The 12,136-nt window shown below is 41.4% G+C and overlaps 1 protein-coding gene across 2 annotated transcripts in view; it reads right to left on the bottom strand.

Annotated features, from left to right (window-relative positions):
- Positions 1–8,834: 8,834 nt before the first annotated feature.
- otud7a (OTU deubiquitinase 7A) overlaps positions 8,835–12,136 on the bottom strand; it is a 45,549-nt gene continuing 42,247 nt past the window's right edge. For both annotated transcript variants that reach the window (XM_008412259.2, XM_008412262.2), the window contains exon 13: positions 8,835–12,116. In XM_008412259.2, the coding sequence (XP_008410481.1) occupies positions 10,557–12,116 (1,560 nt within the window). In that variant the 3' untranslated portion in view covers positions 8,835–10,556. The remainder of the gene's footprint in view (positions 12,117–12,136) is intronic.

The raw sequence follows: 12,136 nt of genomic DNA, 5'->3' as shown, positions 1-12,136 counted from the left end.
GGTTAGTGAGTAACCAAGTGTCATTTAGAGTTTAATTAGACCTCATTGTACCTTGTAGCTTTTTTTGAGTACTGCTATCCGGACAAATCTTTATAACAAAGAAGCAGATCTACAATATGCAAACACAAACACAGCTAAGGTGAAAAAAACATGAAATCTGTATGATGTTACAGTGAGTCTGGTTTCAATACAAGCTACAATACGTTTTAAATTAAATTTGTCAGTAAAAACTGGTAATTTTTTAATCCATTTGATGTTGACCATAAAAGAAATTAGGACTTTATGTAATAGACTTTACACAAGGTACCTAACGTAACCTAGCAGCTAAAACGCAGCTAAAAAGGGAAGCAGGTCACCTGTTTCCAGAGGTAATGTAAACAACAACCAGTTTTGCATTTTGTAAGCAACATCAGGAAGTCACTAAAGCAACACTTCTGAGATCCAGAAAAGACAACTCTTACTTAAAAGGTAATATCTTAAAATACATTTTAATTTATAAGGATTGAATCAGAGAGAAATGACCCCGAAACTGAGGCAAGCATAGGCTGGTTAATTCTCTGCAATATTAAGTAAAATATCTTAAATACTTATTCTTACACCTTCATTTAGCAGAACAAACACTGTAGCATGTGTCATATGGGAGAAAAAATTACTTAGACTTACAACTCTCTGTGGTCAGACATTTTAAAGCAGGTCAGAACCTGTTTAAGTTTTGCTCTGCTTCATCTTATAATAAATAATTTGCTTGTGATCTAACATCAGGATCCTACTGAATTTGATGGGATGCTTAGGAAATCATTCAGCCATTTTAACAAAGTGTGTTGGAACAGACATACATGCAAACCATGTACGGTCCCAATGCAGAAGTCATTTTTATGAAATATATTGTCTGGAGTATCACTGTGAGCAGCTTCTGAAAAACTGCTATGCAGCTTTTTCCAAAATTTTCTGAATCACTGACAACTATACTGTGAATGTCATTATCCTGTTGTGATGTACTATAATTATCCTCAATTTTGTTCGAGAACATTAGAGAACAAACAACATTGTGAAGACCAAGAAACACAGCAGATAGGTCTGGGATAAAATTTAAATCTGTTATGTTATAAAACATCATTCCAAGCTGTTGACGCCCTACAGTCCAATCCATCATTTAAAAACGGAGAGTATGGCACAACAGCAACTTGAACTACCAAGTCAGCAGGATAACTATTAATCCTGCATTACGTGAAACTAAGAAGAAAGTCATTGTTGAAAGAACGCCTCAAGAAATCCAGTGTGAAGTCTGCAACAATGTAGGTTCCTTTTAGCCAGAAGAATACAGAATACTTTTCGAGGCTACATGAGAGAGATCTGACGAGAAGGTGCAACGCTGTTTATGAAAGTTCTTATTCTTTAATGCATTTAATCCAAATGTAGTTAAAAATCTAAATTTCACAGATTAGACATTTGGATGTGAAAGTAAGTGAAATCAGTGGTTTGTCACGTACGTACAAAGTGTTTGCAAGTGTTGCAAAATGGAGCCAAAATGAAGAATGACACAAGAGCCAGTGAGAGACCACAGAGAAACTCCAGGTTCCATATTACATTAATCAGTGTTACAGCACACAAGTAAATGCTTTCTTCTGCAGGGTTCATAACAAGGCAAATGATTTTTCTGCATCACACATTTCACACATTTAATCCTCTAAAAATTTCAATATGCAATCACTAGCAAAAGCTCTGTTAGACTGACCAAGTCAAGAGGGTGTCATAAAGATTTATTTTTGCACCTTTAGTAGTGTTTGAAGGACTATTTTTGCCAGTCCCCCTCCTGCGCCATGAAGTCTGGTCTTTCTTTATTACTGTAAATATGTTCTTGGGAACAGAAGCACAAGTCACTGAACAGTTGTAGAGCTGTACTCCCCAGTTACACTTCTCACAAGTCTGTATTATTCTTGCAACAGGAAGTTCACTTTGTTCCCGCATTTCACGCATGCAAATATTTACAGTAACTGCTGGGGTATCATATGAGGGTGGAGCAACAACTGCTGGGGACTCCTTCCTTCCTTGTTGCAACTTCAGGTCAAACTGAAAGATATGGTTCGGTTGAAGTTGCTGCTGTGGCGCAATAGATCATTTACAGACGTGCTTCAGCTTTCATTTGTGCAGAACACACACTAGAGTCAACCTGATACAAGCCAACAGAGTCCCTCAATTCATCTCGAAACGCTTTTACAACAAAATCGCCAAATGCGGCCCCTTCCTGTTTTCATGTGAGTTTGGCTTCTGACACCAATAAAGGTAACAGGTGTGGTTAAAAGTGAATCATATGTGGTTTTAGATTGAAAGAAACACAATGCCTGCAGGCGGTATATTTTTTCCAATGAAGAGCCCGGTGTTCTCCTCCTCATTCTGCACTCCTCTTGATTCCAGGCAGGTTGGAGCTGCAGACACAGACAAGCTGTCACCCCTGGCACCACCACAGTACAACGGCTGGCCACGACAGGCGGCGTTTTCCAAAAGCCTATTTTTGACGGCATTTTAGAGAAAATGCTTACAAGAACGCACGTACAGATTCCTTACTCCTTTCACATTTTTTGGCTTATTCCAACATGACAGATATAGACAACACAAACCATGGTCATAAAGTGCAAGTGAAATATTCTCAAATTTCCTTTTACAAACAAAACAAAGCAATCCTCTTTTACCCCTGAATGAAATCCAGCACCACAATTTGTGTTCCCCCCACCTCCCTCCCATTTTCATTTTCATCTCAATATAAATGTACCTGCTCTGTGAGGAGCTCATAGTTTTATTAGGGAGCAAAAGAGAACAAATGGCATCAGAATGACTAAGTTACACAGAAGATAAGTCAGGTAAGATGTACTGGAGAATTTCTTAAAGCGAGTTTGGTTTTAAAGCTCTGAATATCTCCCAGAGGACTATTCAAGGTATGATTTGAAAAAGATTACGGCGGAACATAAAAACCTACTAAGAGTTACCGGGATTATAAATCAAAGAAACAACCAGTACCCAAATCTGAGGGCGCATCAGAGATATACATTTCAGGTGAGAAATGTGTGTGTTTCACTAAATATGCTTTTTTATGGAGGAGTGGTAAAATGTAACTATTTTTAAAGAAAGCCACAAAGGGTGTCCTCAGCTGTTTGCCACAAGCCATGTAACGTGCGGATGAAGGTGGACTGGTCAGATAAAACTTGAAATTTAAAATTTTAATAGTTTTCCACAAAGATATAATGCATGGCACAAAACTTATACTGCACTGCTGAAAATTCCATCCACACCATAAAACATGGTAGCGGCAGCATCATCCTGTGGGACAAAGAAGACGTTGGAGTTGATGGGAAGGTGGATGGAGCTTAAATGAGATTGCAAACGAGGAAAAGCATCTCTCATTAGAACAGCACAGCTGGCAGAGACATGCACCAGGACACTTGCAGCTGGAATGGCGGTTCTATTGACACAGAGGGAGAAAATGCTAGTTCAGGCCACACTTTTCAGATTCTCCAGTTTCTTCCACATTACAGTTATTTGAAACTTTGTTTTGGGCAAAAAAAAAAAAAAAAAAAAAATATCACTATAACACATGTAACTGTAATACGAAAACAGTGAAAAGGAGAATGAGTATTATGACTTTTCTGAGGAAAGCTAAGTAGATTATCTTTGTTTTGATGTTGGAGACTTAGCATCTAGCAAAATTAAACTGGTCACATCAAAAATGTTTCAGTCCTACATCTTTCTTTAAGTTCTGGTCAGACAACAGTGGAGTGTATTGGAGTCCTGCCACAAAACTCTGCTGATAATTATCTTATGCGCATCTTTTGCGCATACCAGAACTGTGCAAAAGATGCACGCCTTTGTAGATGTTCTGTCTAAATCTGATGGATTTGAATGTCACGAGAAGCCAGGCTTCTTCTTTTAACCAAGGTACACTGCTGCAGACGCGGGGCAAAGTACAGACATTTATACGAGCAGCGGGAACTCATCTCTGCTAGTATCACCCTGCAGACAGGATGTGGGGGTGGAAGAGGCGGTTTCACTTTGATTGATTTATCTCTATAGTCACAGTTTTTCTTTGGATTGTCAGCACAGTTCCCACGTGAGATTTTGCACCCAGCAGAAACTTAGGCTCAGAAACTTAAAATATTCTTCTTTTCTGAAGTAGAGGACAGTGAGTACAAAAAAAGCACAACACAAATGAGAGAGCGTTTGGGTGGTACAAGTTGTCCTCAAATCATCCGAGGCGTGGGAGGCTCCGCTGGCTGGAAAGGGTCTATGCTCCACTGAGGTGTGTGGGCAACTATGATTTGAGAATCGGTAGAATTACTCCACAAGCAGGGAAGGGGGAAGGAGCTGGTCAGAACCCGCAGGAGTGGTGGTCTTAATCACACTGGGGCCTCTGTGTTTGCACAATCTTCCAAGCCAACTCCCAGAAGGTAGGACGGCGGGCCATGTGATGCCACCCACTCTCCAGCGTAGTGTACGGCCGAGCTGGTGCTAAGATCTCACAGCGCGGATGAGATGAGTGCACATATTGGAGGCTGGCACTGGCTGAGAATAAGGCTTAGCTATGGGAGGTGGGTGGGAAGGGGCTTGGCATAGCACTCACAGCAGCGGAGGCATCAAACGCAGAAGCCCTGTTGAAAACAGACCTGTAAATGCAGTCAGGGAGAGCAGGCTCCTGTTTGCTGAGAGGGAATTGTTTGGAGAAGTGTGCAGATGAAACCCAAATATATAATTTATATCATTACAGGAGGAGTTTATTGGTTCCACACTTGAATTTAATTGGTATTAATGAGATGCCTGATTACCATAAGAATCCAAATTTATGAGCTATGTGCTCAGGTAAAAGCTTCAAAGGAATCCTAATCACAGCAGGGAGGAAAAAGATGCAACAAATACAATATTTATACAGTGTTTCAGCGCCAGTTAGAAATAGATTGAGTCCATTTTACAATATGTCTGCCTTAAATTAGGCTTCTGCCAAACAAGCAAAGCAAGTAGTTGTTCTTTTGAAATTTAAAAGGAAGGCTCCTCATGCAAATTCAAAAGACAGAAAATCTGAGAAGGTGAACAATGCGCTCAGTCTAATTCAGGGCTTAATATAGAAGCTGCCTCACTGAGGAAACACTACTGAGAATGTGGAGGCCCTGAGGTAGCTTTGTGGGACGAGCAACGGACATAAAATGCAGACACCTCACATGAAGTCATCAAGATTTAAAGGAATAGTTTTCAAGTTTGGTTACTTTGAAAGGTAACGAGTGATAAATGTTTAACCTGCCCACATTTGTTAGATATTTATATAAAAATGTATGAATTCATTTTTTTTTGTTTGTTCTTTTTTTTTTTTGTCTGTAAAACCAGCAGCGGCACTGAGTCGTTTGCATTTTGTAGTATGTGTGTTGTGACTTTGCATAATCTCAAAGTTCATTTGCCTGATCACATTCTAAACACAAGCAATATACTATGCATGCAAATATGTTACCATATCCAGATCCATTTCATAATATTACCCTTGTAAATATATTTTTACAGTATATATATATTCATATTTACAGTGGTAGTATTTCGTTCTCCAGGTTACATCCTTCTGAATTCAAAGGCCTTTCACAGACCTTTGTGCAGTGTACATTATTGTGTCTCTATACTTTAATCTGACTTTTTAAATTGTATCCTCGCCTATACCAAGTTTAAAGGCTCTTCTTTGTTTTAATGCAGATATAATTTGATTGTACTTAATTTGCACACAATTATGTATAGTGCTGGAAAAAACAACTTAAGTTGTAAATACTATTAGCAAAGTAAGAATGGCCAAGGTAATTTTACAGAAACCATTTATTAATTGACATGGATAAACTCTCCACAGTCTAACTCAAATCTAAAGTCCTTTTCTTACGCATTACTGTGCGATGTTTTAACGTCCCGTTCTCCAGGGGTGGCAAAACATTTCAGAGGTACTTCATAAATCAGTTTTATGCATGTAGAAATTAAGACCTCACCTGCCTCGAATCAGTCAGACAAAGGTTTCGGTTGTTTGAAAAATGCCCTGCACCCAAACCACCCAACTCTAGAAATCCTCAAACGACTCTACAGTTGCTGGGTGTGTTAGTGGTGCACAGGAGAATACACACTAAGAACGGTTCTTTGGTGTGCTGTGCAACTGATTGGTGTATTAGTCAACAATTACAAAGAAGGCAGCAATTATTTATTGTGGAGGGAGATGATTCTGGAGAATTGGGCACAGGGTGAGCAGGAGGCTAGAAACTTACTTTCTGTTTTGAACTGAGAAGGCACTGAACAAACATGAGAAGTTGGTTCTGCATTTGCAATTGCTCTTCAGCTTGCAGAAATAAGGAAAATGTTGCGGGTTTGAAACAACCTTGAAACATTTTCATAATGAGAAGCCACACTGTAATCTAATTTTATGTTCCACTTGGGAGCCTTAATGGACTTTCACCTCTCTGTTAACTTTTTTAAAATTATTTTTCCACCTGCATGTTGGCATTTTAACTCTTCAATTGGAAGGAAAGCAAATGCAGTCCAAAATAAAATGTTCACTTTTGATGTTTTTTTTTTGTTGTTGATATATCTGTTAATTTATACACCAAATTCCTCCACAAAATAATGTCTACGCTCAAATTATGTGTTTGGTGGTTTGGCAAGTCACTCACAGATTTTAGGCTAATACACCCATCAGTCACAAGATTTTGACCACTTATGGTCATTTGGTGTGTTTAAATTGCAGGATCAGTTCAAATTCTGATTGGTTAGAGCTGTTTTCAAAGCATTTCTTAGTTTCAGCCATTTATGTTTTGTTTTCAACACTGCTGCATAAACAGATTGCAAATGATTTACTGATTTACATCACGACTTATCTTTCTGAAAGAGCTACAGCATGAAACATGTCTTGCAGAACTGTTCGTAAACGGCAACCCTTCCTGCATTAAAAGATTAAATGAAGCCGTAATTAACTTCAGCCCCACACTGCTGCGATGATAAATAAATCTCTCAGAATATCCCGTGAGTCAGTTTGTGGGGTGTTTAAAGCCATTTTGTCCCAACATGCTCACATGCAGAAAAACCTCACTTTTATTTAATGATGTGAGAAACTAAGAGACACCTCTCACCAAAGTGTTTGCAGACTTTTTCTGCTTTTTCTTTTCGTTAGCACCAGTTTATCAGCAGGATGTCGATTCTTCTGGCAACAAAGTGTCTCTGGAGTTAGAAGGCACAGTTACAGCTCTGAGCCTGGAAGGCTGTCCTACTTGGCAGCTCACTGAAGATCCTCATTTCAGTAACCCGAAAGCAATTTTGGTAGGAGTCATCCCCCCCCCCCTGCAACTCTGGCTCAGGTCATTTAAAAAGAAGGAAAAACAGATCTTTTCTTCCAACCAAAACTCCTGTGGTAAGAAATGTTTGAGGATGTTCTTTCCAAACTGGAGCTATAAAGTCTTATTGTGAATAAAATTAAATATATCTAACCACAATATTAAGATACAAGTGTCCTTTGTTTTAGGCTTTTCTAAAGTTTTCAAACTTGAATCATTTTAGCAGTCTTTTTAAAAATGTAGCTATCACTAAATGCGTAAAACACAGGTTGATGGGTAGCTGCAGCCCCTCCTTTTGGTGGCAAAGAGATACGGAAACTTAACAGGTCGAAAGCAGAGATGCTAGCACAGCCATAGTTAGCGGTAGCAGTGTTTAAAAGTAAACAGCAATTAAAATAGCAAGGCTGAACATGTTGCAGAGTACAAGTTTACGAGGAGTTTCTTTTGCGTACCAATCTGTGTTAAACGGCTTACATTAGGTGTTTGTACCCTCCATGTTTTAATATGTCTTTGTCCTGTGATGTAATTTAGCATGATTCTAGATATGATCTCTATATTTTGTCAAATTGAACAACCCAGCAGTGGACTTTGTTTGAAACCAGTTTGATTAATTGCCCTGTGTGCTCAAGGGTGTCCATTTTGAGAAAAAAAATTACCTTTACCAAAACTGCCAGTTTCTCTAATAAGATGATTTAGAACACTACTGATAATCCATGAAATTTTCCACATTTTGCCATGTTGCAACCTCAAACGTCAATTTATGCTTTAAACTGACAGGCCAGATATGAAGAGCATCAGTCATACGTAGCATATGGTGAATCAGCAGTGGTCAGTGGAGAGCAGTACTTCTTCAATTTTTACCCTAAATCTATGTGCCCATGTATGGTAGAAAACAAACATTGTAGATCAGTTTAAAGTTTAAACACACCATCGCCGTGGTGAAACCCGGTGATGGGGACATCATCCCAAAACCTGATGGATTGAGAGTGGCAAGGCTCACCACAAAAGACAACAACCGAAAGCCGATTTTGGTTGTTTTCCTTAATGGCTTACTATCTGAGAAGTTAAAACTGATGTTAACTGATCGATTTCAGCCTGCTTGAAATTGAGCCATGTTCTAAAGGAGAATATGCCAAAAGTCTAGAGGTTGCAAAGCTGGCAAAGACATAGTCCAAAACATTTGTAGCTATGATTCCATGATACAAAGCATTTCATCAGATGGTTTAATTTGCACTATCCTGTGTGAGTTTATCGCGTAAATTCTTCATAAAACAAATCAAAGTTTGTGGTGGCAACAGGACAAAATGTGAAAACATTTTAGAAATATCAGTGCTTTTGCAAGACACTATGTGAGACTATAGCAGTCTGCCTGTTTGACGCTGGTTAACTTCAAAGACTGATAAAGCTGAGTTTGGATAAGCAACAACAGGGGAGCATCATCAACGTATCGGGACGCCCAGTTCCAACCTGTTTCAAAAATAAATAATACACAGACACGGCAGGTTTGTAACAATAGACTATTTTTTTTCATATTTACATTTGTACCTAATGTGCAAATTAATAATTTAAAGTAGTGTAAAACTCTCAAAGGAATACAAAATCATATCTTACAGTCCTAACATGGTGGGAGTCCATGAACTGGTCACAGAGAAACAGAGGGGAGCAACACTGCAGTGTGTACAGGAGAGAGACAGAAGCAAACCCAGGGAGCAGTGGACATCCTTGGCCAGGACACACTTTGTTAAGGACAGCATGGCACATAATCCAAGCGTCACCAGGACAAACAGCAACACAAACACTGCATCTTTACAGTAGTCATGTCAAATGAGCAGAAAGCACTTAATAGGCCCCGGGTTTCTTTTTGTTTCTTTTTTTAAAATCTTTTAAAAATCCCACTGATTGGTTAAAGCACTGAAGATCACAAAGGCTTGAGGTGCTCGTAGCAGCAGGTGCTTATTTTGAACCGGCCTCTGGATGAGGAAGAACAATAACCTCACGCTGACCCGGCGACTTGTTTTCCGTTTTCCTGCAGGTCACCACATACCGTAGTGCTGTTAGCATGATTGCACGTCGTGTTGTGTGGGTGTGGGAAGGGGGGGAGGAGGGTGCTAGAGACACGTAATAACACTTGAGACAAAAAAACCAAGAAGAACCCAAAAAAAAACAACAAAAAAAAAAAAACCCACACACATCAGCCTGCAGTCACGACTCAAGAGTTTGTCTCATCTACACACATTTACGGAGCAGATTGGTCGACAGGCAACTCAGAGAGACACACCACAATCACTGCATATTTGAGAAGCAGTTGTAAAGTGTTTGGCACAGAAAAATGTTGAGAATTTTGATTGTAATTAGTTGTTTTTTTTGTTAAGAAGCCAGCGTGGCAGTGCTTGTGGATTTTAGGATACGTGCAAGAATGTGAAACGTGATATCACACAATATTTCGAGTCCAATTCTGACACGGCAAACCCCTTCAACATGGCAAAAAAAAAAAAAAAACTGAAACAAAAGGTACACAAAACAAATGAGAGTTCAACATTTCATTCTAATCCAACATTACAGTCTAAAACTCTTACACGTTTTTAATTTCTGTATCTCAAATTCGTTTACAAAAAGCACGCTGTGACGTTCCTTTACGAGTCACAAGACACAGTTAACCTACAGTATCCATATTACTGGTGCATAGACAAAACCGGGAGAGAGTGTAGCAAAAAATCACCAATTTATTGCTTTAAAGTCTAATATTAACCCCCCATTAAACTTCTCTTGATTGCAAAACAACTACAAATATCCCATGGAGCTCCAGGCAGAGGTATTGCATTCAACTGATTAAAAGAGCTAAAATGTCCCTTCCTGATGAGATGCAAATCTTTTTGCACTTTGAAAAATAAAGAGCTTTCTTGCACATAAATTTACATCACAGAGGTAAACTTTTACTCTAAAACAAGTAAAAGGCTAAATTTGATGGGACAGAAGTAAAAAGAACTAAAAAAAAAACAACCTAAAATCTGGCCAAAGTTGCTCACTGTTTCAAGTTCTGCTTCCCTCGTCGTGAGGTAACAAGGGACTGGGGACAGGAACGCACGAGCATTACTCAACAAACCCAGGAAATTCTCGATATTATGATTTTTGTTAGTTTCTTTTTTTTTCCAAATGCGGAGAGTGGATGGTGTTGTTCCCTCAGGTGTCCTGCGGCTGCGTTGATGCTGAAAGTAGCGGTGATGGCTATACAGGCCTGTGGACCTTGCCCTCCCTCTCCCTGCGCTTCAGCTCCTCCCTGTAGCAGTAGGAGCAGTAGTTGTCCGTCTCCGGCCTCCCGTAGAAGGAGCAGTTCTCCCTTTTGCAGCGGCGCTGCTGAAAGCAGTACAAAGGGCTCCCGGAGCTCCGCCCTTTGGTCTTGTCTGGACCGAGCCAGGTGTGAGGCACGCTGTCCTCGTCGGCGAACTCGAGGCAGTCCTGAATGTCTCCCGCATTGAATCCGTTGGTGTACGTGTGGGACTTGTGTTCGCCGGGCATGTTGTAGGACAGCGTGTCCATGGTGTTGACTGTGCGGACCCCCGACAGGCGCGCGGGGCTGTAGCTCTGGGAGGAGAGCGTGCGGTTCTGCTGGGGGTAGGTGGCGCATGTCTTGAGGGTGCCCACCACTGGCTTGTAGGGGTCATCTTGGAAGATGGAGGATTGCATGTTGACATCTTGTAAGTGGATGACACTGTGCCTCTGGATGGGCGGCGTATGGCTGTAGTGGGCAGACACAGGGATGGGTCCGGGTCTCTTAGCACCGATGCTGGGAGAGGAGTAAGGCGCAGGGGCTGAGGCGGGGGCTGGGTGGGAGATGTGATGCGAGCTCGGCGGAGGGGTGAGAGGAGGGACTTGGACGGTAGAGAGATTGGCTGCAGGAATGGGACTGTTTCTGCCCTGCGTCTTGAGACTGAGCAACGGTTGCGGGTTGCTGTAGGTGTGGTGAGGCAGGACGGGAGAGCAGCTCTCCGGAGGAGAGCTGTCAGACCTCTCCCTCTGGAAGACGCTCTCGTGCTCCGGCTTCTTTGAGGACACTTCGGTAGTGGCAGGAGGCTTCTTTTCTGCCTCCTTCCTCCTTTGCTCCTGCTCCTGGCTGAAGCGCTCCTGGGCGTTTGTCAGATAGTAGCTGATCATCTCCTCGTGGAACTGGTGTCTATGGCTGGTCAGCAGCAGTCCTGCAAATATGAACTTGCGCTCCCCCTGCATGGCAGCCCGCAGGATATTGAGGCTAAGCTTGACATCTGTGCTGTATTTCCAGTTTTCCAAGGACTTGTCCCCTGAGCCTCGCCCCGTGCTGTCCTGTCTCTCAGTCGGGGAAGAACTCGACGGTCTGTCTCCATCTGTAGGGGAGGGACTTGTGGCTTTCTCGGAGGAAGTGGAGCTGGTTGAATGGCCTGAATCTTCCTTGCTCCCTTTGGTTGCCTTTGACTCCTTCTTCTTTGCCTTTTCCCCTCCATTTTCCCCATTACGACCTGAGCCAGAGTTCGACTTGTTCATTTTGCTGTGCACAAGTCCTCCCAAACCTCCCATGTTCTTCTTCAGCTTGATACCGAGCGTTTTGCTAAAGCTTCCTAATCTGTTAGCTACAGAGTCAGTTCGACTCTTGTCCTTGCGCTGCTTGTCTTTGTCCTTTTCTTTGCTGGGCTTCCCGGTGTTAATGTTTGAGTTGCTGCCGACAGACTCGCGGTCAGAGTCCATGGACTCAGCAAGAGACTGGACATCCTCACCTGCAGAGGCTGTAGGAGACTCTGGCTGAGCCAGGGGAGCCTGCAAAAAAGCCAAACACA

This window comes from Poecilia reticulata, linkage group LG6, assembly GCF_000633615.1.
Source record: "Poecilia reticulata strain Guanapo linkage group LG6, Guppy_female_1.0+MT, whole genome shotgun sequence".
NCBI lineage: Eukaryota > Metazoa > Chordata > Actinopteri > Cyprinodontiformes > Poeciliidae > Poecilia > Poecilia reticulata.
Note: the sequence above shows the minus strand (reverse complement) of the source record. Positions and strands in the feature narration are given on the sequence as shown.